Source organism: Tupaia chinensis, unplaced genomic scaffold (genome assembly GCF_000334495.1).
Source record: "Tupaia chinensis unplaced genomic scaffold, TupChi_1.0 Scaffold000014_1, whole genome shotgun sequence".
In the NCBI taxonomy this organism is placed as follows: Eukaryota; Metazoa; Chordata; class Mammalia; order Scandentia; family Tupaiidae; genus Tupaia; species Tupaia belangeri.
In genome coordinates this window covers 6,014,192-6,040,735 of record NW_006159444.1, presented here as the reverse complement: position 1 = coordinate 6,040,735, position 26,544 = coordinate 6,014,192, and the positions used below count along the sequence as shown (strand labels likewise).

Sequence of the window (26,544 nt, the reverse complement as noted above, 5' to 3'; positions counted from 1 at the left end):
TGGGACTCAAACCACAGTCAGCCACGTACAAGCTCAGCACCTTAACCACCACGCCACCTGCTCACCCCTTAAAGATTTTTTTCAACAGTAAGTTGGTTTGAAGTGTATTAAGATTCCAAAACCACTTTGGTAGCAAGGTGGAGAAGGTCACCCAGGGGTGGCAGCATGTTTAAGCACCGTCCCACACTCCAATGCCCACAAGGGGCAACTCTCCCCCTTCACCCCTTCCCACTGAGGCCTATCACCCAGCATCACTTCAGTAGTTAGTAAGTGTCTGAGTGAAAAGCAAATACACATGGGAGACACAAAAGTATATTTTCAATGATAAAGGAGCCACGAAATGAGGCCAGGTGTGATTTCTCTTGTGTTTCCCTGTCGTGCTGCTTACGAACTTCAACTCCTTTGTGAAAGTATTTAAAGAGGAGGACTGGGTCCCATAGAGAGGGAGAATGGTAGGCGTGGAATGCCGGTGACTGGCAGCACCCAAGCAGATGCTGCACACGCTGGTGAGATGTCGTAGGTGGCATTCAAATGCCAGACGAGGGGTTCAATGAGAACAGCCCAAAGTATCTTTCCCTGTCGGCACGTTATGGTAGGACTTTAGTCCACACCCCACCCCCACTAGTGAACAAGCTCCATGAAGGCAGGGATGATCCTCGATTTTGTTTACTTGTGTATCCTCAGTGCCTGAGATAGTGCCTGGCTCCTGGAAGCTGTTCGATACATCTTGAGTGAGTGAATACATAAGTGGAAATTAAATGCAAAATACGTTTCTAGGGGCCGATGGTGGTGCAGTGGTAACGGTGCTCTGTCATATTGGACTCATCCACAGAGGGGCCCAGGTTCAGGTCTCCAGGCTTCCCTGTGCCCTCTGGGCATGCAGGTGCCCGTGAGCTGCCTGGCTGAGCCTGCTGGAGTTGCCTCTCGCTCATAAAAGAAAAAAGAAAGGGAAAAAAAAAATATATATATATATATGTTTTCTGGCACAGAATAGCCTCTAATTGGGTGTTGATTTCATTGACCTGAATCAAGCAGGTCATAAATCAAGAAAGGGACTAAAAGCTGGCGTTATACTACCAAGTAAGGCTGAGATCCACATCCTGATTAGACAGGAGACGTTGACCTGCTATCCAGACCAGAGAGTCTGGAGTTAGTGGGAAACTGTATCAGCCAGGAAACTGGCAAGGAACTGACTTAGCTCAGCGGGTTCCAGCGAAGCATTCAGTGAAGCAGCTTTCATTTAAGGGGTGGGTGTGGCTAAGGCAGCCACCAGGAGGGACAGAGGCAGCTGGAAGCCTTTACCATTGTCCTCCATGACAACCGGAGGCCAAGAGACAAAATAGAGTTTAGGGAACCTCGGGAGGACGGAAACCAGGGAGCAGCTGCCTCGAGAGCAGCCATGGCTGAACCCAGAACCCTAATTGAGGACGGAGTGGAGGAGATGCCTCTTCATGTCGGTGTCTCCCAGTAGGCAGAGCTTCCTGGCAGCCAGCCAGCAAGGGAGGGGGCAGCACAGAGCTGGGGACAAAGCAGGGCCCAGGGAGAGGGGCGGAGTGAGAGGCACATGGGGAGTACCCACCACGTGACTTCCCATTGTTCTTATATTTTAATCGCACAAATAATAACAACTAACATGTGGAGACCACATCAAAGCGTGCCCTGAAGGCCCGTCCCTAATCCCCCTCTCAATGTGTTGGCTTTTGCGTCTCCTTTTTTCTTTACTCATATACTTTGGTAAAGGAGTTGATGGTTTTTAATTCAGAATAAAGCAAAATGAATTTGGCGACACTTGTTTCTTGACCTGAGGAAGATTCAACCTGCAGCTGGGCAGAGAGCTCTTTCCTTTTCTTTTGTTCTGTCAACATAAACAAGTTCCTTCACGTACCTCTGTGGGAACCGGGGATTAGGCAAGCGTTTAGACGCACAAAAACTCACAGCAAGGTTGGCCGTCAGCGTGGATACCAAGTAATTAAACGTGAGATGAAAGATGGATCCCACTGGGCCTGCTTGGCTCAGATGGGAACGGGGAGTGTAAGTGAGGCCGCCTCGTTTAGCTTGATTTTATTGTCGCCATAAAGTTTCTCTCCACGCTTACTATTATTCTGGGACAGTTGGAGAACCGGAGAAAGGCGGCGTAGAGACACAGTACAGGCTACGCACAGGGGTCTTGGGTGTTCCATTGGCAGCATCCACGCTGCTCCGTGACACTTGTCACACTTGTCATTTTCTTTAGGAGGCCTGTCCAGTCCCGCTTGACAGGAGCACTAAGAAGGCATTCATTGTCCCCAGCAGGGAGCCCGGCATTGAGTAGGTCCCCACGAGCCGGGTGCGTGGTGGCTGTTGCTCTTAGTTACAGTCGAGAAAAGGTATGAAGCGTGATGGTCAGCAGGTTGTCGCTGTGTGTGCCAGGGTCTGAAGGGTGAAGACTGGCACCCATGGCGACAGATGGGCATTTAAGACCATTGTACTCATAGACTGAGGTTGGCAGCCCATGTTGCCCTCTTTATTATTATTATTGTTTATGGTTTTGACCATAGTGCATATGTACTCACCAGAGAGAGAGAGAGACAGAAAGTGAGAAATCACCTTCCTGGGGTGGTGACCACGCCATAATCCCTTCTCCTCCAGTCTCCTCTCAAGATTTTGGACAGGCATGCTCATGTGATTTTCAAACTGCTGGTTTCGAGACTCAAACCATGTATTCCTAAAATCAGCCATGTGGGAATCCAGCACCTTAACCACCATGCCACCTGCTGGCCCCCCATGTTGCTGTCTTTAATAGAAAAAAAAATTCCTTGAAAGTAATGTCATCTCAACTCATTTAAAGGAGAATAAGTTCTGTCTTCCTGGAGCGGAATCTATATTTGGCCTTTTACACATTTCCGCTTGAATGGGATTATCTCTGTAACTTGGTGCAGGAGCCAAAGCTCAAGCCACTCCACTTCAATTCTAGAAATGACATAGCCTCCCTTGACATAAATGTGTTTGCTTGCAGGTCGTACATCTTAAAGGTTAAGCCGTCAATCACTGTGTTGTTAAACGGAGATCTGGGAGTGGAGGGAAAAGACTTGCAGTGATGATCCTGAAGCGTGGTGATCATTGCTGGAGGGGGAGGTTCAGGACCAGTTCAGAGGTTATATTTACTCCAAGCAGCTTGTCTCTCTCCCTTATAAGCTGAAGCCATCACCTCTGCCACTTGTGAGAATTGCCTCTCTGTAGCCACCACCACTGGGGAGGGAACACCTGGCAATGTCGAACTGAGTCCTCCACCGCCCTTCCACTCCAGGCAGCCACACAGCTGTGTCCGGAAAAGAGGAGGAAAGACTCGCACTTCGGCTTGCGCTCTCCTCTGCCAGGATGTGAGGTTGCTTTGCAGACTCACAGAAAGGTTATTAGCCTGGACTGTTGTTACTCTGGAATTGCAAGAGGTTCTTGTTTTAATTAGTATTTTGGAAAATACTCCTGCAAGATTTCAACAGCATACCAAGCCCCTTCTGCAAGCGCAAGTACATTTTTTCGAGTGTTTTCAAAAGTGTAGATTGTGTTGAATGCCTTTCGTTATGAATGGATTAGATGTGTGTTTATCTCCTGGAGAAAAATGTGTCTGGAAGCAGACCACATTCTTCCAGGGATAATTAGTTCATTGTCCTCAGCACGGCGTGTCCCCCAGTGGTGTTCTTGAAGATGGGACTGACAGATTATTGAAAGCGAGAGGCTATTTGTAACATATTTGCTTGCTTGATATCTAAAAATTATTCAGTTCAGAAATAACTAAGACTTGGTTTCATTGTCTGTGGAAAATAAAGACCAAATGTCCTCATTTGGACAGGGAAGAATAGAGCCAATGATTGTGAGAAGCAGAGAAATGAGCCTATGGAAGCCTGCCTGGCACACAGCGAGAAGCCAGAGCCCCTGGAAGTGCACCCTCTGAGCCCATCTTGGTGCACTTCGTGGTAGACGGGTGAAGGCAACTGATGGAGAGGTTCAGTGGTAAGGACTGCAGGGAAGGGTGGACTGCGGAAAACCGTTGTGAGTACTGGGTTTGGATTGTTTTCTAAAATTCTCATAACCCTGCCTCGGTAGTGACATTTATTACAACAGAAGATGAGAAACTACATTTTTGGTTGTGCAATTTGAATGCTGATCATGATTTAGTATATCTAGTTTGGTTTCTCTTGTTGGATTCAGTACTTTAGAACTAACAAAAAATACTTGAAGGCCAGCCTAGTGACCTAGTGGTTAAATGAGCTAGAACCCACATGGCCAACTGCCCGGTTCTAGTCCCGGGCTTGGTGACTTGAAAAGCATGCCAGGCACATGTGTATGTATACCTAAAATCCCAAAAAGGAGAGAAAAAATAGAGGAGAAGGGATTATAGTGTGACCATGTCTTATGGGGGTTGCTTCCCACCTGTCTCTCTCTGTCTCTCTCCTCTCTCTCTCTCTCTCTCTCTCTCTGTCTCTCTCCTGCAAGTGCATGTGCTTTCTGGCAAATTGAAAAACTAACTTCCATTTAATTTCTCCTAAACTTGAGTACTTTTGTCTGCCTTAGACCTACGTCTTTCATGCAATTAAATATTTTCTAAATTTGTGAAAATGAACTGACTTGCCACTGAAATGATTTTACCTTGAATATAGTCCATTAGGAAGAAAAAAAAAAAAGGTTAGCTTTTTGTTTGTTAGGTAAAGTACACAGTTTGGTTTGTGCAATAATAGCAAGGCGGGTTTTGTAGTGGGTGACGTTTTCTGGGTTTAGAGTAGGCCATCTGGAAGAATGTGTATAGATTTGTAATAAATCACAGCTGTGATGCACAGGGTGCTATTATGGTGTCTCTCACTTTCGGGAGGAAGGTCAGTGTGTCCTCCTAAGGGACTTCAGTGTGATGTGTGACACCTTTGAATGTGCAGTTGGCTGTCCTGGCTGTCACATTTATCCTGTGGTATGCTCACAGAAGAGATCATCTCATGTCTTTTCCTTTCAAAGAGAAGAAAGTTCTAATAAACAAAAAATATGTGAAGAATGTTTCTATGCTTCGAGAATAGTTGCTTTTACATTTGCCTTGGAAAAATGTGTCACAACAGCAATATCTTCGATCACAAGATCAAACAGCCCTCTTCCTATGCTGCCTCCGGTATTTAAATTACGCTCCATGAGTGAAATAGTATCTGTATATTGAAAGACCCTCTAGAACTTCTGGCACTTCTGTGTCTGAAAATGTAAAAATGTTTGGGCCAGCCAGGTGGTGTGGTAGTTAAGGCAGCTGGGTCCCATATGGCTGACTGCACAGTTCAAGTCCCAGACCTAGTGGCTTGAAAAAAATATACAGGGTGTATGTGTATGTGTGCCCAAAAGCCCAGGAGGAGAAGGTAGGAGAAGGGACTGTGGTGTGGCCATCACCCTTGAGGGTGTTTTCTCACTTTCTCTTTCTCTCTCAAGTGAATGCATGCACCTTATGGCAAACTGAAAAAAAAAAAAAAAATGGTTTCTAAATCTGCGTTATCTGATACTATGAGAAGAAAAATCTTTCCACTGGCCCTCCTTCCTTTCTCCAGGCCTGTCTTTTCTCTTTATTCCCCAGCTGCTTGGAGCTATGGCCAGCTGCACTATCAGCAAAGTATCTCAATTAGGTCAGCCCTTGTGGAGGTTTTCTCCCTAAAGCCCTGTGCGTGTGTGCTTCCCCCCTTGTCCTCCCAGCCCTACTTGACAATCTTATTGTGGTCTCACTCCTAAAAAGCCTGCATAGTTCCTCAGAAGAGTAGGAACTAATACACTCTACCGTGGCAATATCTCTTGACCATGACCCTTCCCAGGGATGTTAGAACTTTTTTGGTTTTTTTGCTAGAGGTGCATACACTTGCTGGAGAGAGAGACACAGAGAGAGAGAAAGTCAGAAATCACCTCCTGGGGGGGCATGGCTACACTGTAGTCCCTTTGCCTCCATTCTCCTTTCAGGATTTGGTCACACACACACGCACCCAGCAAGTTTGTCAAGCCGCTGGGTCCAGGAGTCGAACCGCAAAGTTGGCCATGTGGGATCCAGTACCTTAACCGCCATGCCACCCACTGGCCCAGGACATTAGACTTTTAACTGGTGAGTTCTATCTTACATCCAAAGGAGTTGGTTTTACTAGTGGAATTCCTGGTCACAAGGTCGACTTCTGGGAAGGCGATTTTTTCAACGGTGGGGACTTTCTGGTCCTCTAATTAGGCCATGAGACTGGCCTGACCGTCCTTGCTCGTTGTTTTGCATCCTTTGGCTGCTGCTCCTTCAATACCTTGATTTCCCATTCCAGGAGGGTGACACTGGGAGAAACACCCAGGGTTCCCCATTGTATAACCAGTTCTGGGAGGGAACTGAAAGAAGCTGCCCTGGCCGAGCCACTGGGGCACAGTTGGTGTGTGGAACCATGGTACCAGAGACCGCACGGCTGACCACGGGTTCAGATCCAGCCCAGTGGATCTGAGACATGTGCACGTGTACCCAAGACTCAGATGAGCTGGGGGAAGGGGATCGTGGTGTGACGAGACCATGTTGGGGTGCTCCTGTCCCTCTTTCCTCTCCTTCTCGCGCCTGCTTATGTGCACACATGTGTTCTCCATCATGAATGAACTACGTAACCTTTAAATGAAAAAGAGCTGCTAGCCAGTAAGGGTGTGTTTATCACCCAATAAAGCAGACAGCCATTTTCTCTGTGGCCAGGCTCACTAGCTTTTTATTTTTTTTATTTTTTGAGAGAGAGAGAGATTTTTGCTGTAGGGTGTGTGTGCTTGCAGGGGAGACAGAGACAAAGAGACAGAAAGTGAGAAATCACCCCCCAGGGGGGATGGCCACACTGCAATCCCTTCTCCTCTGTTCTCCCTCTGGGCCCTTGAACACACATGCACAGGTGCATGGTATGAGTTTGAAGCCACTGAGTCCAGGATTCAAACCGCGGTCAGTCATGTGGGAGTCCAGTGATGTAACCACTATGCCATCTGTTGGTTCCTTCACTATCATTTAAAAAGAAACTTTGCTGTGTGAAAGCATTCTTCTCAGAATCCAGAGCTAATCTTGGCAAACAAATTAAGCAGCAGGAGGTGGCAAGGATACGCTCTGGCACCTGAGGTGTGTCTGAAGACTGCCCTTGGTGCACGCACGCACACGAGTCCAGGGCAAGACAGCGGGCACCTCCAGGGATGGTTTCAAGTCCAGTGCGTCCAGCGTGTACAGCATGTGGATTTCCTAACAGGGAGATCTGGAATGTAAAATCATCCCAAAGCTAAAGTGCAACAAACCAGGGCCTGAGAATACTCTAGGGCCAGGGCCAGCAAGTGGCATAGTGGTGACAGCACTGGGCTCCCACATGGCCGACCACAGTTCAAGGCTTGGACCCAGTGACTTGAAACTCATGTTGGATGCATCTGTGTGCGTGCCCAAAATCCCAAGAGGAGAAAGGATTATGTTGTGGCCAGCCCCCCAGGGGGGTGATTTCTCACTTCCTTTCTCTCCATCTCTGTCTGTCTCTCCAGTGAGCACACATGCTCTATCGCAGAAAATCTCTCTCAAAAACAAAAAAGGAAAACCAGAATATTCCGGGGCATAAGGCTCCTATCTCTCGGGTATGAAAGAACCTTAATGTTGCTCCAGAGATGTGACCTCGTCTTCCCTTCTCTTCTCTCTGCTGGTTTCTGTCTGTATTATCCCTCCCCGAGCTGCATTCACTGTCCATTTGTTAATTCTTTTAGCAAATACTTGGTACTGAAATAAATATAAAGACAAAATGTGTGTGTGTGTGTGCGTGTGTGTGTATGTCTTGCTCTGAAAACTTCCATAATTTAAAAAAGTAGGTTCTGGGCCGACCTTGTAGCATGGTGGTTAAGACAGGAAGATTTCACATGACTGAACTATAGTTCAATTCCCAGCCCTGGAGGCTTGAACAAAACATACCGGGTATGTGTGCGTGTGTGCCCCAAATCTCAACAGGATGGAGAATGAAGAAGGGGTAGCAATGTGACTGTAAGCACTTATACCCTCTCATAATTTTTTTTTTTTACTTTTTTTTTTGAGAGGTTTTTGCTATCGGGCGCGTGCACTCGCCAGAAAGACAGAGAGAGACAGAGAGACAGAAAGTGAAAAACCACCCCCCAGGGGGGATGGCCACACCGCAATCCCTTCTCCTCCATTCTCCTCTCAGGATCTTGGGTGTGCACGCACATGTGCCCAGCGTGAGTTTAAGCCACCAGGTCCAGGATTTGAACCGTAGTCGACTACATGGGAGTCCAGTGACATAGCCATTACACCAACTCCTGTCTCCCCTCTCATAATTTAAAAAAAAAAACAACAACTACAAAACCCAACCCTAGATGCAAAATACTTTAAATTCTTGATGTGTGTAGATAGGGAACAGTAGTTTCCATTATCTGTGTGACGGAAGTCTTTACTCACACGAGTTATGGTTTTGCCAAAGCAAGAATCATGAGTAAACTATAAATGACTGTCCCATAGGATCAAATATGGCCTCTGCTGTCACTTCCCAGCTGTCCTTCAGGACCATCACTTGTCCAGTGGGAGGTTTAACAAACTGCTCACCATCCTCACTCAAAGCCACTTGGCTGTCGTATTTACTTGTACACTACATATCACCCTTTAAAAACATGTTTCTTGAGGAACAAACAAAATCCAAGTCAATAATATTTTTATTTAAGTTTTTTTCTTTCTTCCATGGGTGGGAGAGATAAACAGACAGATGGACGGATGGACAGACAATATCCCCAACAAGGTCTTGATGCCACAATTCCCCCTCAGCCTCAGCCAGCCCCGGATCATGGGCACACACATAGCCAGCCTGCTCAGGGGGGCCTCAGAGGCGAACTGGAAACCTTACGTAGGTCAGCCTCTCTGAGCGTTGTGTTACTGCTACACCACCCGCTGCCAATACTAACATTTTATTAGAAGATTTAAACAGCTAGCTTGTGATCTGAGCATATGCAGAGAAAATGTCAGTTGAGAAGAAGTCAGGAGACTCTCAATTCTACCCCACGTGAGAGTCTCTCGCACGTGACTACCAAGTCTACAGTATAGAAAGGTTCCCTGCCCACCGCAGTGGACACTCCAGGGTGGGAGAGAGACAACTAGCAAATAATTAACTGAGACCACGTGATGCCTACTCTGTCCTGAAGAAACAGTTGCTTAACAAATGGAACACCATGGGCTACAGTGGCCTTGGAAGATGGACAGGAGTCTGGGAGCTTTCACTGACTCTGCAAAATGCGAAGGGAGGGCTCCACTTGGGCACTGCTTTGGGTGCCACACAGACCCCATGTGGGAGGCAAGAGAGGTCGCTGTGGAGGTCATGGAGGAGTAAGGCACACCACACAGCCCAGGGAGGACCCTTCCTATCACCCTGCCTTTCAGCATCCTCAATTTAGTCATTTCCATCAAACTGGTGAATTTGGTGGGGGAAATCACTCCAACAAAGTGTCTTCTGAAGTGACTGATATATTTCCCTCAAAATGACTTATTTAAATGACCCTGTGTATGTTCAGCCTTATTTGAAAGGAACTATGCATTAAAACAAATTATCCTGTTATGTGGTTAGTTTCACATCACTGAATCGCTCGATAAAAATATCAATAGCTATAGTAAAGACAGCCTACTAATGTTATTTCCCTTAACCACAAATGAATGCTCTAAATGGAATGTCTATTTAAAGATTTTAATCCTTTGAAATAGCTTACTTTTAGGTGACTATACACGGACATAATCTATATTTTGAATTTCAGTGCCATGGTGCAGTGCGTATCTGTTTTCAATGGCATTTTTATGCTCCTGAAGAAATTCATCTCAAGAATGCAAACTCTTTTTCAAATATAAACATTTTGATTCTTTATATAAAAATAGATAGAACAGGGAACCAGCAGTTAGCGTAATGGCTTTGTCGCTGGACTCCCACGTAGTCGACCGCGGTTTGTGTCCCGGACCCAGTGGCTTAAAAAACTCACGCCGGGCACGTGTGCGTGCGTGCCCAAGATCCCGAGAGGAGAATGGAGGAGAAGGGATTGCAGTGTGACCATCCCCCCTGGGGTGATTTCTCGCTTTCTGTCTCTATGTCTCTCTCTGTCTGTCTGGCTGGCGAGCGCACGCGCCCTACAGTGAAAATCTCTCCAAAAAAAAAAAAAAATAGATAGAGCATTTGAAGGAGGACAGGTGGCCTTAGAAAAATAGAAAACCCCAAATAAATTGAAGGTCGCACTAAGCTGTGGTAATTAGATCATTTGTGTTTACTATTTACTATTAATGAAAATAAAACCACAGAAGTTCCCTGTCTTCAAGGAACATATCTGTGAGTTTTCGTTTTAAGTATTTGTCTTCAGAAAGATTTTTCCAAACTAGTTTGTTTTTTTTTTAGCAGTCACTCTGGAAAATATTGTTATCTGACTTGGCTTACTTAAAACTGTGTTAAGTATCTTAACCGAAGCTAATTATCCACATTGCCTTCCCTCCACCCCCAAAGGCGGCGCTTTAACACTTATGTTAAAGATGTGTCCATTTACAAGCTTAGAATTCAGGTAGTGGACTTGCAAATGTCAGCGCCCCAAAGATCTTGCTTATTTTGTGGCGTTTAGTGAGAACAGTGGTCAGAGCCAGGAAGGTAAAGCGCTGTAGGCGAGAGTGGGTTGTATTTGATGTTCACAAAAGAATGGAAGCGTAGGGTGTTGCTCAGTGAAGTGTGCATTTTCAAGTTACCCACAGTGGTGTCCATTGTCCTGTTTCTCAATTGAATGATGTCATGTTTCATTTAAGGCTCTCAGTGATGCTGAAGCCTGTGGTCTGCACACTAGGGGGAAAAGGCAGCGAGAAAGTTGCAAATCAGGTTTTTGCAAAGCCTTTGTGTGTTAGGTCTGAGAGATAAAAGCTGACTCATGCAATATTTCTGCGGAAGGCGCTGCACGGACTAGTAAAGGCTTCTCGTTTTACCTGACTGAGCTCCCAGTGAGGTCACTGCATCCGCTGAAGGCAGACGATGTGCTTCAGCCTTAGTGGAGCCCAGGTAGGTGCTATTGTGACTGTTCCCAAAGAACCAATGCTGGGACCAACCGGCTCCTTCCTTCCTGGAGCCCCCCTGCCAGTGGTGAGAAACGGTCGGGGGGGTGGGGGGGGTGCTTTGCAACACTGTGGGGACAGCGGCGCTCATCTGGATAAAGCACAGCTGCTGTTGTAAATGCAATGTCCTGGAAAGAGTTATCCAACAAGGCAACTGGTCTAAGAGAGGATTTCTTTCCCCTTCGTCTAAACTGCAGTCTGTCTTTCATGGCTTTTGTCTTCTTTTGGTTTGGTTTAGTTTTGATTTTGAAGTTAAGTTGAACTATCTAGAGAGTTGATGTTTGTGCCTTTAGACAGAAAACTAACAACCTAAATTGGACATCAAATGCTCAGTATTTTAATATACTTTCTTTTTGAAGTTCCTGCAGGCTACGCTGGGAGAATAAAGTAAATGTTTGCAAATTTTATGCCAAGTAACTGCAGGGAAGAAATGGAGTCGGAGTCTAGTGGCAACCAAAGTTGACTGAATAAATGGAGATTTTATTTTGAGCGTTTATTGAGAATACTTCTGTTAGAAGCAGTGGGAGAAAGGAAGCATGGGTTTTATTCACTGCTGTTGTCCATTGGAATCTGATTTGATTTTGTTATATTTTTAATTTAGTGCTACGAACATTTTCAAAGATGTATGCATTGCCATTCCTTTCATTAATCACCTATTGAATGTAAAAGTCAATTATTGAAAAATGTCTAAATATTTGATACAAATCCAGGTTGCAATGATAACTTCCTTCAATAGTTTTTTAAGATTATAAAAATAATACACTTACTGAAGAAAACAGATGCTGACACAAAAATACCCAGGGAAAAGCTTATTCCTTTCGCCTGATAAAGCAAATGTTAGTGTTTTATTATAATCTTTCAATTTTTAAGGTGATAATAAAGAAGTGGCATTTTATATTCAAAATTGGGATCATATTATACATATAATTTTTAAAGCTTCACTTTTACTCAGTTGTAGGTTGTGACCATTTTCTACATCCTTAAGAAACTGAGAGAACATGATATTTTATTCATCCTGTATTTACTCAGATCTCCATTTTTAGACATTTCAATTTCTCTTCCTTCTCCTCCTTAAGAAAACATTCAATGGACTTTATGGATGAACTTATTTACTCAGAGTGCTGTTGTTGGTCACTTGAAATTCTCCTCCTCTTCTTCCCCTTTTTTCTTTAAGAAAATGTTATTTCGCTTCAAGCCCTCCCTCCCAACAACTGTGCAGAGATGTTTTTGGAACTGAGGGTGCTCAGTACAGATGAAGCTTGTATGTACAACTATCATTGTTTAGTTATTTAGTTATTTCAACCAATATTTTTACACTAAGAGGACAGCGCTGTTCAGTTTGAAGCTAGAGCTAGATTATTATTTCTTCTAAATTAAAAATAGAGTTTCTTCACCTCTGGCAAAGACAGTGATCTAGTTCATTGTCTGAGACCTGGCATTAGTAGGTGGGAGGGGAAAACTGCTATCGTGGCATTATTGCTTCTGCTGCAACCCAGCCAGGAGTGGCCGTGCAGTGTGGCAGTGATGTGCTACTTATTTCAGGGCTGGAGTTGCATCCAGGTGGCTGGATAGGACCTGGGGAAGTGGGCTAGGCCAGCTGCCTCAGGGACATGCCGAGAGAGCAAAGATCCAGAAACCACCATAAACCTCGATGGTGCAGGCCAGAGTGAACATGCAAACCCTCTGACCGGAGGAGAGTGTCATGTCATCATTTAGTCTCTGGCTGGTCTTTGAATTCTCTGTGTCTACACAGTTGGGGATATATTCATTTCTACACACGCACACTCATGCATACTAAGTAGGCCTTTTCGAATACTTTACACAAGTATCTTATGTTGAGTCCTTCATATTCTGACCTGTCAGTTCCATTTCTGCCCTAGTGTTTTATAAATCTGTATTTAAGTTCAAAGAACAATGGACTAGAAATTAGAAACCATGGTTTTCAAATCACAGTTCAACTTAGAATGTGAAGTTACCTAACCTCACTGCTTTTTTTTTCACTCACAAAAATTTTTAAAAAGTAATGGACACATGAAAGAACACTGCCTTAAAAGAAAAAAAGTAACTTTGACACAGAATTACACTAGTTGTGTTACTGTAAGGCTAATCTGTTTTAATAGAAACTGGGATATCTCTTGATACCTAATAAATCATTTGAACACTTAGTGGTTTAATACAACACCAGTCACTTATAAACTTTCAAGGTTTCTTTCTTTTTTTAAAATAATTATTTTATTTAAAAAATTAAATGAATGAATAAATAAAAAATATTTTTTTTTTTTTAAAAAGGGACCAGCAGGTGGCATGGTGGTTAAGGCACTGGACACTCCCACATGGCCGACCATGATTTGAGTCCTGAATCTGGTGGCTTGCTTTCTCACTTCCTCTCTCTCGCTCACTCTCACCCTCTGTCTCTCTCTGTTTAAATTTAAAAAAAAAAAGTAAATGAATAGATAAAAATTAAAGTAATTATTTTTTAAAAATAAAATAATTATTTTATTTAACTTTATTCATTTTAATTTGACCAGAGAGGAACAGAGTGAGAGAGAGAGAGGGAAAGTGAGAAAGCAGGCCACCAGGTCCAGGACTCAAATCATGGTTGGCTATGGGGGAGTCCAGCCCCCTTAACCACCACACCACCTGTTGGCCTCAGTCTCTCAAGGTTTCTATGAGTCAGAAATTCAGGAAAACTCCACTAGATAGTTCCACCTTGGGGACTGTCATGAACTTGCAGTCAGTTGTGGCAGGGTGAAGGTCCTCTAGTACCTTGGCTGGATACACTCAGCGACAGGCAGAACTAGTCGGGCTCCTTGATCTCCCACTGCATAGCAGCATGGTCTCACCCCGGTTCCTCCAGCATAGCAGCTTGAGGCCACCAGACTTTAAGAGCTGGCTCAGGGCATGTCCAGCCACAGTGATTATGAGGGTCCAGCTGCTTTGGGCTCTGCCATACTCTCTAGGGCATTGGCATCATTTTCATGGTGGAAGCAAGGTCCCTGCCACATGTGGGTTCCAGTGGGAAGGGGAAAATATGGAGAAACCATGTCTAATGTCTGGGGAAATGGACCCCCAAGGGACATATGCCATTTCAGTGGGTGAAATTTTTTTCATATTGTATGGCTGTATTTTGTAGTAAAAGAGGCAGGGACACAGGCTCAGCTGAAACCTTGTTCACAACGGAAGAGGGGAGGGCTGGTCCTGTAGCCTAGTGGTTAAGGAAGTTGGATCCCACATGGTCTACCACAGTTTGAATCCTGGCCCCGGCGTCTTGAGATCCATGCCAGGTGTGTGTGTGTGTGTGTGTGTGTGTGTGTGTGTGTGCCCCAAATCCCTGCAGGATGAAGTCATGGAGAAGGGATTGCAGTTTAGCCATATCCTACTGCAGGGTGCTTTCTCCTTCCCTTTCCATCTCTCTGTCTCTAGCAAGTGCATACACCCTCTGTCATTTTTTTTAAGGAAAGAAAAAGAAAATATGGTTATGTATAAATAGTAAAATATCAGCCAGCCATAAAAAAGAAGGAAATACTGCCACTTGTAACAGCGTATATGAACCTGCAGGGTTTTATGCTACGTGAGACATAAGACAAACATTACTTACATGAGAAATCTAAGATAATCCCACTCGTATGATTGCGGGGGCTGGGGAAAGGGAGAAACAGGGAGGCATTAGTCAAAAGATACAAATTTTCAGTGATGCAAAGTGAGTAAGTCCAAGAAATCTACTGCACAGCGTCATGTCTATATTTCTTAACAATACTGTATTATATACTTAAGAATTTGCTAAAAGGAGAACAGCACAGTAGCCTAGTGGTTAAAGGAGTAAGATTCTACATGACTGGCCACAGTTCAAATCCTGGCCCTGGCACCTTGAAAAATGCCATGTGGGGATCAGCAGTTAGCATAATGGCTATGTCGCTGGGCTCCCATGTAGTTGACCACGGTTCGAGTCCCGGATCTGGTGGCTTAAACTCACACCAGGTCCCTGTGCGTGCATGCCCAAGATCCTGAGAGGAGAATGGAGGAGAAGGGATTGTGGTGTGGCCATCTCCCCTGGGGGGTGATTTCTCACTTTCTTCTCTGTCTCTCTCTTTCTGGCGAGCACACGTGCCCTGCCCCAAAAACCTCTCAAAAAAAAAAAAAATTGCCGGGTGCATGTGTGAACATCCTGTAAATCCCCACAGGATGGAGAAATAGAGAAGGGATTGCAGGATGACCATGCCCGATGGCAGCGTGCTTTCTCCCTCTCTCTTCCTCTCTGTCTCTCTCTGATGAGCACATACACCCTCTGGCAATTAAAAAGAAAATTTGCTAAAAGGGTAGATCTTATATGAAGTGTTCTTATCAAAAAATAATGAAGAGGATGTGAGGAAACAATTGGAGGTGATGAGTATGTATGGCATATGTTGTGGTGATGGTTTCATGGGTTAACTTATCTCCAACTACATCAGGTTGTGTACATTTAAACGTGTATTACTGTGTGTCAATTATTTCTCAACACTAAAACAAATAAAGATTTTATTTGGGAGAATTTTGTAATGTACAGAAAAGTTTCGGGATGTCTTGTGCAGTTTCCATATGCCCCTCATCCAGCTTGCTCCAGTGTGGACATCTCCTATAACCATGTAATATGAGATGTGGGTGGTAGGGTGCTGTTGTACAATACGGGAGCCATATGGGAAGGCCTGGGCTTGGAATCCCTGGTCACCCTGAACAGGCCAGGCACACCCATGGGTGCGCCCTGATCCTGGCTGGCTGGAAGGTAGGATTGGGAGAGAAGTTTAGTGTGTTGTGACCCTGTCTAAGGTACTTTTTTCTTTTTAAAAATTGTTTAATTGCCAGAGGGCACATGCACTTGCCAGAGAGAAACAGAAGGGGGCTGAGATTATCCCGTGGTGGGACATGGTCACCTCTACAAACCCTTCTCCATTTCTCCATCCAGTCAGGATTTGGTGCATGTTCACACACGTGCCCAGCATGTTGTCTAAGCCTCTGGGACAGGATTCAAGTGGCGGTCAGCCATGTGAGATTCAATGCCCTTAACTACTAGGCTATGGGGCCAGCCCAGAGGTAGGGGGGCTGAGATCATCCCGTGGTGGGACATGGTCACCTCTACAAACCCTTCTCCATTTCTCCATCCAGTCAGGATTTGGTGCATGTTCACACACGTGCCCAGCATGTTGTCTAAGCCTCTGGGACAGGATTCAAGTGGCGGTCAGCCATGTGAGATTCAATGCCCTTAACTACTAGGCTATGGGGCCAGCCCAGAGGTAGTTCTCCCTGTCTCTGTCTCTCAATACATAAATGAACTTAAGAAAAGAAAGAAGAAAGAAACTAACAGGGTAACAAGAATTTTGGCTTCATCACTAAATAACTACAAAATAACTATGAAAACCACATTCCATGAATTGGATATGCTAAACATTAAAGGCCATGTGGAACTATAGTCCTGGCCCTACCATTAGTACAGTGATCGGGTTGGTAGTTCAGCACACCAGGAGACATTGTACAATCCATGTTGTCTGTGATGATTTTTAACTACTGCCCTATCTACTATCTCAGTGAGAAGGCAGTACCTGGTGTTGTCTTTGAAATATGTAAATGTGTATTTCTTAACGTTGACTCTTAAGTTGTTTCAGTCATGACGTTGGTTGTTAGCAGCTTTGAGACTCTGCCAAAGACTCGTTCAATATTGAATGAACTTGCTGGCTGTCAGAATCACTGCTTGCTTACACTCTAGTCTTTCTGCGGCCTCAGCATTCTGAATATCACAGTCAGTGTATGAGGAACGACATCAATTTGGGTATGCCTTGGTACTAAGTACAACACAGTCTCTTGAGTTCCATGGCTGTTCTGCCAAGGCTCTCAGACTCGGTATTTGATTGTAGAATAGCAATGAGCAGCTTTTAGAAACCCTGAGCACGCCTGTCCCTCTGCTGTGAGACGAGTTCCTGCCCTGCCTTGCAAGGTCCTTGTTGGCGGTTGTGACAGAGTTGTGTACCCCCTCCGCCATGTAAACATAGTCGCAGAGAGCCATGAGAAGTTCTGCATCAAACCTAACTTAGCCTGAGGAACAAGTTCAAGCCAAGAAGTCTTGCTTTTGATTCTGGCAGGGACATTCTGAAGAAAAACAATTGAAATACTGAATGTGTAAAGAGCAAATAAGAAAAGCCAAATAATTAGAGTCTCTCACCTAGAAAACAAACGAGAGAGGGGCTTGTCCCCAAGCAAGATGTGTGAAAGGATACCTGCCTGGGCGCTGCCTAGCCATTTTTTTTTCCCTTTTTATTGAGGATGGCACAAATGGAGTATTTTATTTTAATAGCTGGTTGAAAGAATTGGCAATACCGCAGGGCCCCTCTACAAACGCTTCCGTCCCCTACCCCACCTGTGAGTTTATCAAGGGTCAAATTGACAGGTAGAACCAGCTTATGTTAGGGTGTTCATGGTCAAAAGCTCTACTCCATATGGGTGTTCACTGTGTTTGTCATGAAGGTCTCAGACATTGTATCGTTAGCCCTGCGTGTGGAATTGGGGAAGAGAGAAGTTCTAAGAGGGAAAGCAGCAAATTCCCAAAGGCTGATGCATTCTGCCGACATCTTTCACGTAAGGCAGAGGGAAATGCTTCCTTGCTCTCCGTTTTTTACCTGGGTGTTTTAAGTTTATCTTGAAAACTCAGTTACCCCAATATCTACTACATAGCAATTGGCTCCAACTCTATTTTGGCTCATTCAGAATGATATTAATGAATGGATTTTTTAAAAACTGAGCTGCTTTTAAACATCTGCTCACTCATATTATTTGAGCAAGGACTGAGAAGGGCATAAATTTTAATTACAGAATAATATAATTATCTAGAAGATTTGTAGATCAGTATTGTTCAATTAAAATGTATACAAGCCACATAGGTCATTTTAGATTTTCTAGTAGCCATATTTAAGAAAGTGCAATAAAATGAGCTCAGCCATGGTGGAGTAGCAGTAAGCTCGACATCTGTAATACTGGAAGGCATATGGAAGACCAGGGTTTGGCTCACTGTGCCCTACACACAGGGCATGTGCATGCCCATGATCCCGGCTGGCCGGGAAAGCTGGGTGAGGATCGCCACCTGAGATCCTATCGAGGTACATGTGTCTGTCTCTCTCACTCTCTTTCTTGAAGTAAATACATTTTTTTAAAGTAAATGAGTGCTGAGGTCAGCCAATAGCATAGTGGTTAAGGTGACTGGATCCATATGGCTAAGTGTACTGTTCGAGTCCCATGCTTAGCAGCTCGAAAATCACACTTGACGTGTGTGTGTGTATATGCCCAAAATCCCAAGAGGAAAAGGGAGAAGGGATTGCCATGTGGCCATCTTTCTAGGGGATGATCCATGCCCCCCACGTCACTTCCCATGAGTGCATGTGCCCTATAGCAAAAGGACAAAATAAAAAAGGCCAGACAGGGTAGAAATCTTAAATTATTTTGAGGGAAGTGAGAACAAGACTAGACAGTTTTTATGAGGTACATTTCCTTATGTGAAAAACTATAATTATCTCCTAAGTGATGAATCAACATAAAAATGTTATCCATTAACAAATCAGTCTCGTACTACACGTTATTATACGACCAGACTTTCCGTGTCTCACTTTTGTCATTGGTGATTTTGGAAGGTATTCAGTTTGGGGCAGTGGGCTTGGCTAAATACTGCAGACACCAAATATCTGAAATATCTTCTTTTACAAAGTGCCTGGTTGGCAGCCTGAAGAACAGGCTGGTTGCAGTGGCCCCAGGGATATGACCTGGTGGTGGGACATACAAAACTTTCCTTGGAACAGTGCCCAGTTCTTGCTGGTATTTAAGTTTTATCCATGAAAGGATTCCCCTGTTGGTACTACATTTATTATCAGGACTGGTGAAAAATGAAATCAGCAACAAGACACATGGCCATTCTCCACTGAGGTTTGATTTCTTACTTTCCCTCTCTGTATCTCTACAGTGAGCACGGCCACCCTGCAACAAAAATCTAAATATATATATATATATACACACACATACACACGCACACACACACATACACACACATACACACGCACACACACACATACACACACATACACACGCACACACACACATACACACACATACACACGCACACACACACATACACACACATACACACGCACACACACACATACACACACATACACACGCACACACACACATACACACACATACACACGCACACACACACATACACACACATACACACGCACACACACACATACACACACACATAGTGTGTATATATATACACATATACACATACACTGTATATATACATATATATACACACACACATACACACACACATTGTGTGTATATATATACACATATACACACACACTGTATATATACATATATATACACACACATATACACACATTGTATATATATATATATACACACACACACATACACACACATACACACGCATTGTATATATATATATACACACATATACACACACACTGTATATATACATATATACACACACATTGTATATATATATATATATATACACACACACATACACACACATACACACGCATTGTATATATATATGCACACATATACACACACACTGTATATATACATATATACACACACATATACACACACACATACACATTGTATTTTATCTTAAAAACCACTTTATTTCTCTTTAATCCCTTGTCCCCAACATTAGCTATTTAACTTAAGTCAAGTAAACAGAAAAAATAAAGGATGATGAAAAAATGTGTCTTGCTGTTGATTTCATTTTTCACGAGTCCTGATAATAAGTGTAGTACCAAGAATTATGTCATTGTTATGGACTTTTTTTGTACTGGAGAGAAAATTGTTTCTTGTCTAGTTAGAAAATGAAAATTTGCCCTGGAGACCAGTGTATCTTGAGTGTGAGAAATAGGATGTTTGATCTAGAACTTTCCAGATGTCCTGGCCTTTCATGTTGGGTATATCCAACTTATGTTTGGTCCTAAGTCAGAGCCTCGTTGGGCTCTTGGATCCTACAGGTATCCTCATATACTCCCCAAGTTGCTGTCCATTTCCTACAGCGAGATCAGCCTGGTGGTTACAGCTATGCAGAGGCCAAGGAGAAGACGAGCCGTGTGTTCCTGCTCCCACTTTGAGCTGCCCAGGACGTGAATGCTAGTCCCGAATGTGGGTACTCACCCCTGGCAGCAGGCACACCTAGATACATGAGTGCTTCTTGGACCTTTGCCATACTCAAGTTGGATCAGGTTTTTTTTAGGTCAAGTGCATTTTAACTACTAGAGCCAATTGATGTTTTATAAGCCATAAAGTTGTTATAGAGCAAGCAGAAAGAATATTGCAAAAGCTTTACAAATTTGCCACAAACTCATACCATGTGGTAGTGGTTATGCTGATAAATCACTCATTTCCTGAACGTTTCTTACCATTTCTTCTTGCTGACCTAGAGTTAGTGCCTTATTTTATAATGATAACATATACCTTATAAATAGGAACTAATATTTGCCATGAACACAAACTATGTAGAAAAAGTCAGTATATTAAGGGATATAGGCTTCATTGATCCTTCTGTTCCATAAATATTGGTACCAGCTGTTTGATGACCTTTAGTATAAAGGCAATCCACATTCCTATTGGAAATGATCATTAATCTATATTCTTGGTACTGCATTTGTCATCATAATCCCCCAAACGTAAGTCTCACACTTCCATTTTTAAACAAAACCTGTAACAGAATTTTGGTGGTAAGGAACCTAGTAAAATGAATCAAGTTTCTTTTGTTCTTTAATTACCAGAGGGCACTTACACTCACCAGAGAAAGACAGAGACAGAAAGGGAGAGAGGGAGAAAGCATCCCCCATTGAGTGTGACCACATTCTGTCATGATTGTTTTCCAAGCCACCAGGATGGGATTTGAACCATGATTAATCATGTGGAATCTGGGTTCTCTCGACCACTAGACTTTTGGCTGGCCCAAAGCAAATTTCTTCATTAGTCAAATTCCTTATCACAAAGTATTTTGTTTCAATAAACCTGACTATCACAGAGGGAAAATCTTAATCCTGCCTCGCAAATGAAAATTGGAATTTGGAACTTTCAAGAAACAGCTTCTGAAAGTTACCAGGACCCACGGTGGGTGTAATGACTGTGTCTCTAGACTCCTATGTAGTCGACTGCAGTTCGAGTCCTGGACCTGGTAGCTTAAACTCATGCCAGGCGTGTGTGCGTGTGTGCCCAAGATCCCGAGAGGAGAATGGAGGAGAAGGGATTGCAGTGTGGCCATCCCCCCCTGGGTGGGTGGGGGGGGATTTCTCGCTTTCTGTCTCTCTGTCTCTGTCTTTCTGGCGAGTGCACGCCAGGGCTCAATCATGGAGCTCCTGCCCTAACCACCCGGTCATAATCTCCTTCCACAGGCCCCACCCTTCAACATATAATTGAATCAATTTTGCACCCTCTTAATCCCATTACTAACAGATCTTTACACATCAATTTTGGGGACACCCAAACCATAGAAGTTGGATTTTCACAGGCCCTGTTTGGACCGGAGGTTGTATTTATAAGCTACGAGCACTCAGCAACCTTCTGGGCTTTGCAGAGTCTTTTCTTATACCCTCTTCTAAATGGCAGCAGCCCTTCTCCCTTCAATTTTCTCATGATTTAGTTTCTATATTTATTATTCAATCATATAATGTCACTATCATTTTATAACTTTACCTGCGGAGTGTTATAGTTAATCACATATACTCTCCAAGAGTGTAGCTATAATAAACCACACATGGAGTATCAGTTTTTAACAAGAGATTGAGAGTAATGTAGTGAAGAGGGTAAGTTTTCAGTGGGCCAGGGGGCTGGGGGGGAGGGTCTTAGTATTTTGTTTTTCTTGTCCAACATTAGAAAATTGCTGTCCACAGGACATTTCCACTAATGCTGTATATGAGCGAAATATAAAATTGTCAGCATAAATTAAATCAAATAGTGGTGGTTTTAGGATACTAAACTGTTGTGGAATTACTGAAAATCTAGAACAATACTTTTCACAATTTTATAAGACTCACATAGGTTTTTGTTGTTGTTGTTTTGTTTTGTTTTTAAGGTTTTTCCATAGGGTACATGCACTCGCTGGAGACAGAGAAAGGGAAAGTGAGAAATCACCCCTCCCCTCCCCTGGCAGGGAATAGCCACACTGCAGCCCCTTCTCCATTCTCCCGGGATTTGGGGTACTCATGTACATGTACCCAGTGTGATTTTTTTTAAGTATTTATTTATTATCATTATTTTTCAATTTTGACCAAAGAGAGAGAGCAAGCTGCCAGGTCCAGGACTCAACCCATGGTTAGCCATGTGGGAGTCTAGCACCTTTAACCACCATGCCACCTGCTGGCCCTACCCAGTATGATTTTGAAGCCACTGGATCCAGGACTCAAACTCATGTCAGCCATACGGAAATTCAGTGCCTTAACCACTACACCCTTGCTGGCCCCTCATAGGGCCATTAGAACCACCTGTGGAGCTTGTTAAAGTTAAGATGCCTCCTGCCTCACCCAGTGTGCCTTTAATTTAGTAAAGCTAGACTAATATGCATAAGTGCATCATTCCAGGTGGTCATACTTGGAGCAACAGCTAGGGTGCTTCTCACACATGAATGTGTACGCACGACACTGGGATCTTGTTAAAATGCAGATTGGAATGTAATAGATCTAGGGCAGAACCTGAGGCTTCACATTTCTAACAGGCTCCCAGGGCCTGTTTGGAAACTCATTTTGCATCTCCTATAACTGACTCACTACCTTTTAGTTTCTGGCTACAGTACACACGTTTGAGCCAGGTTCTAGCCTCCTTCCAACCAAGCTTCTGTTTGGCAGGATTTTAAAGTACTGGCTTGCCTCGCTTATCTTGTCCTTTTCTTGAACACTTGCAGATGGACTCCAGTCACGCCTTGAAGTCCCATCAGCTGTAGCCAAAGTTCCAGCTCCCAAGACAACAGCCAGGCAACCCCGCTCCCAAGAACTGAAGACCATGGAGCTCTCTGACAGTGACCGGCCTGTCAGCTTCGGCTCCACATCGTCCTCAGCCTCTTCCCGGGACAGCCATGGTTCCTTCGGCAGCAGAATGACTTTAGTCTCTAATAGCCACTTGGGCTTATTTAACCAGGACAAGGAAGCAGGGGCCATCAAACTGGAGCTCATTCCAGCCAGGCCATTTTCCAGCAGTGAGCTGCAGAGGGACACCCCCACTGGGCAACAGAACAGGGTCGAAGACGGCGAAAGGCAGCCCAGAGCCCAGCGTAGAGTGGACACGAGTGGGGTGCCTCAAACCACTGCAGACTCAGCCTCCAGTCCCAAGCTCCTCTATGTAGATAGAGTTGTTCAGGAAATCCTGGAGACTGAAAGGACTTACGTGCAAGATTTAAAAAGCATCGTAGAGGTAAGACACGCTACATTTAATATTAGTCATGCAGAAGAAAAATTCTCATAAAATAAAGAGCAAAGGGTATTGAGGATGTGCAGGTTGTCTCCTAAGACGTGGAAAGTGTTAGTATTTAAAGAGATAACTTAAAAAGAAAACCAAGGGTCGTATTCGCTGTACTAAAATCCTCTTAATATTTGTATTTGAAATCAGCGTGGGCTTGGTCAGTGGGTGGTGTGGTCATTGAGGGCAGCTGGATTCCACATGGCTGACGGCACCATTTGAGTCCTGGACCGCCATGACTTAAACACTGAGTACATGTGTGTGGATGCCCAAAAGTCAAGAGGAGAATGGAGGGGAAGCCTTCGTGGAGTGACTGTCTCTCCTGGGGGTTCTTTCTCACTTTCTGTCTCTCTTTCTGGTGAGCGCACATGCTCTGTATTAGAATTTTTTTTTAAAAAGTGATTATGTGTTAGGAGCAAGAATGATGATACTGTGAGTTAACTGTATGCAGTGTCAGTAAATCCCATACTAAACATCGCAGTGCCAAGGAGAGAGCAGAGTAGCTGAGGATGGAGGAGGGCTGGTGCTTTGGTATCAGGTGTGGCTGACTGCCCCCATCGGCTGTCTTTAAGCACAACTCTACTGGTGTCTGGGGGCTTCTAGAACTCCTGATACCTGGGACCTCCACCTCAGAGACTGTGGTTTCATTGGCAGGGGTGTGGCCGGTGATGCTAATGTGCACGTGGGGAGCCCCGGCTCTGTGCTAACCTCTGTACCTAGTTGGAGTTGGGGGAAGGAAATGAAGGGCAAACAAAGGCCGTGGCTCTATCTTGTCTTGGGTGTTCCTTTCTGTTCACTTTTTGTTGTAGAAAGTTCTGTATAAATTATTACTATAATTATAAACTCATTGTATAAATTATTCCAGTGGATTAGCTCAGCCGTGTGCCAAATCATATACTCTAAAACTGCACCTATTAATTTGACTTTGATTTGTAGGTAGGTTGTTAAGAGTAAAGTAAAACTTGGGATCTGCCTATGGTGTAATGGTTATGTCGCTGGAGTCCCACATAGTTCACTGCGGTTTGAGTCCCATAATCGGCCACTTAAACTCATGCTGGGCACATGTGTGTGTGTGCCCAAGATCCCGAGAGGAGAAAAGAGGAGAAGGGATTGCAGCGTGGCCATCGCCCCTGGGGGGGTGATTTCTCACTTTCTGTCTCCCTGTCTCTGTCTCTCTGGTAAGCGCTCGCAGCCTACAGCAAAAATCTCTCTCAAAAAAAAAAAAAGAATAAAGTAAAACGTACCAAAGGACGGGACTAGCAGTTGGTGTAATGGCTATGTCACTGGACTCCCATGTAGTCGGCCATGGTTTGAGTCCCAGACTCGGTGGCTTAAACTCATGCTGGGCACGCGTGCGTGCAAGATCCCAAGAGGAGAATGGAGGAGAAGGGATTGTGACATGGCCATCCTCCCAGGGGGTGATTTCTCACTTTCAATCTCTCTTTCCGGCAAACACACATGCCCTGTGGCGAAAATCTCTCAAAAAACAAAACAAAAAACAAAAACCTACCAGAGGAGCTCACATGTCCACTAATTCTCAATTCATGATTAAAAATATTACAATTTCAAGGACAAGTTTATATATTTAAAGCTATACTTGCTTTGGTGCCTAGTAATATACCCAATTCTTTCATTTCTTAGTACTTATTTGCTGTTTTTGATCTTGAATCTAAAACATGATTTGTAGTGTGGTAGAATATTCACTAAGGAGTACATTCTCCAGCAAATACGTACATTCTTATAGCTTTAGGAAAAAATGTCTAAAGCATGATCGTGTGCTGAATACCACAAAAGATAGAACCAGACACTGTCTACTAAAAATAGTCATGACATAACTTCCCCGTAAAAATAGAAAAGTCAATTGATGCTCAACTAAAACAATATGTGGTACCAAATGCAGAATAACAGGCCAGTTTTTAAAAAAAAAAAAAATCTCAACGATGATGTCATTTATACTTGAGAAGAAATACCTGTGAAACAGCCAAAAAATTTACAATTTCTCAGGAAACGTTGGGTTGTTAAAGCTTCCCTTAGTCTATGCTTTTGTTGTTGTTGTTCTTTCTTGGAAACTTCCCACTAATCAAAACTCACTGAGAAAGAAACCTTTAGTTACTGAACTGGTATTAATGAATGCTTCTTTTTTCCTGAGTTTGGTTGATAAATCTTGGGTGAGAAAAAAACTAAGGTAAGAGATGAGTGAAAGAAAACAAATAAAGGCGGAAACTTTTTTTTTCTAAGCACATTTTGGTGCAAATTCTATTTGAAGCTTCCCAATTGGTTTCACATTTTTTTTTTTTTTTTAATGAATTTTAACTGGGGGGGTGGGGGGCGGGGGGGGGGTTTTGATGGGTTCTTTTTTATTCAGGGCCAGATGGTACTAGTTGGGGCCTTCTGAGCCTGTGGATCTCCATGGCAACCACTGGGCCCTACCACACTGTCACTGGAGCAGCTACAGTCACCATGTAAGTGGCAGGCCCAGAAGAGCCCATAGATCTTTTGGGCACATTTGACCTAGAAGACTTCGGAATCTCTTTGGATCAAGGATCAGTAAAGGATCCGTAAAACCACTTCTTCGTTTGCTTTGGCTCCAGGACCATCTCAGTGTCACAGATTGAGCAGAATGGCTTCACAGTCTCTTTATCTAATTCTTTCCTTTATTGAGAGTAACCAGTTATTTCCTGCCTGCAAGAACTCTACCCAATAAAAACTTAAATATTGATCCTTGCAAAGTCTGTTTTCCTTGGTCTTTTTCTGACCTGTTTTATAATTCTGAAGCTGACTTCTCTAATTTCCTGTTTTTCAAGTGCAGAATGTTAGCTCGGAAAAGGAGCTGCTCATTAACCACCCACTGTGATAAGCTCTTACCATACCTGAGGACAGATTTGCTTCCTAATAGGCTCTAAGCAAGACTTAACTTCTAGGGGGAAGAAAGGAAAAAAAAAAAAAAAAAAGACTCATTGTGT

The 26,544-nt window shown here is 43.8% G+C and overlaps 1 protein-coding gene across 1 annotated transcript in view; it reads left to right on the top strand.

The window, feature by feature from the left end:
- Nucleotides 1–3,846: 3,846 nt before the first annotated feature.
- Nucleotides 3,847–26,544, top strand: part of PLEKHG1 (pleckstrin homology and RhoGEF domain containing G1) — a 119,532-nt gene continuing 96,834 nt past the window's right edge. The window contains 2 exon segments of the mRNA XM_027769902.1: nucleotides 3,847–3,990; nucleotides 23,031–23,536. Coding sequence (XP_027625703.1) covers nucleotides 3,975–3,990; nucleotides 23,031–23,536 — 522 coding nt within the window. The 5' untranslated portion in view covers nucleotides 3,847–3,974.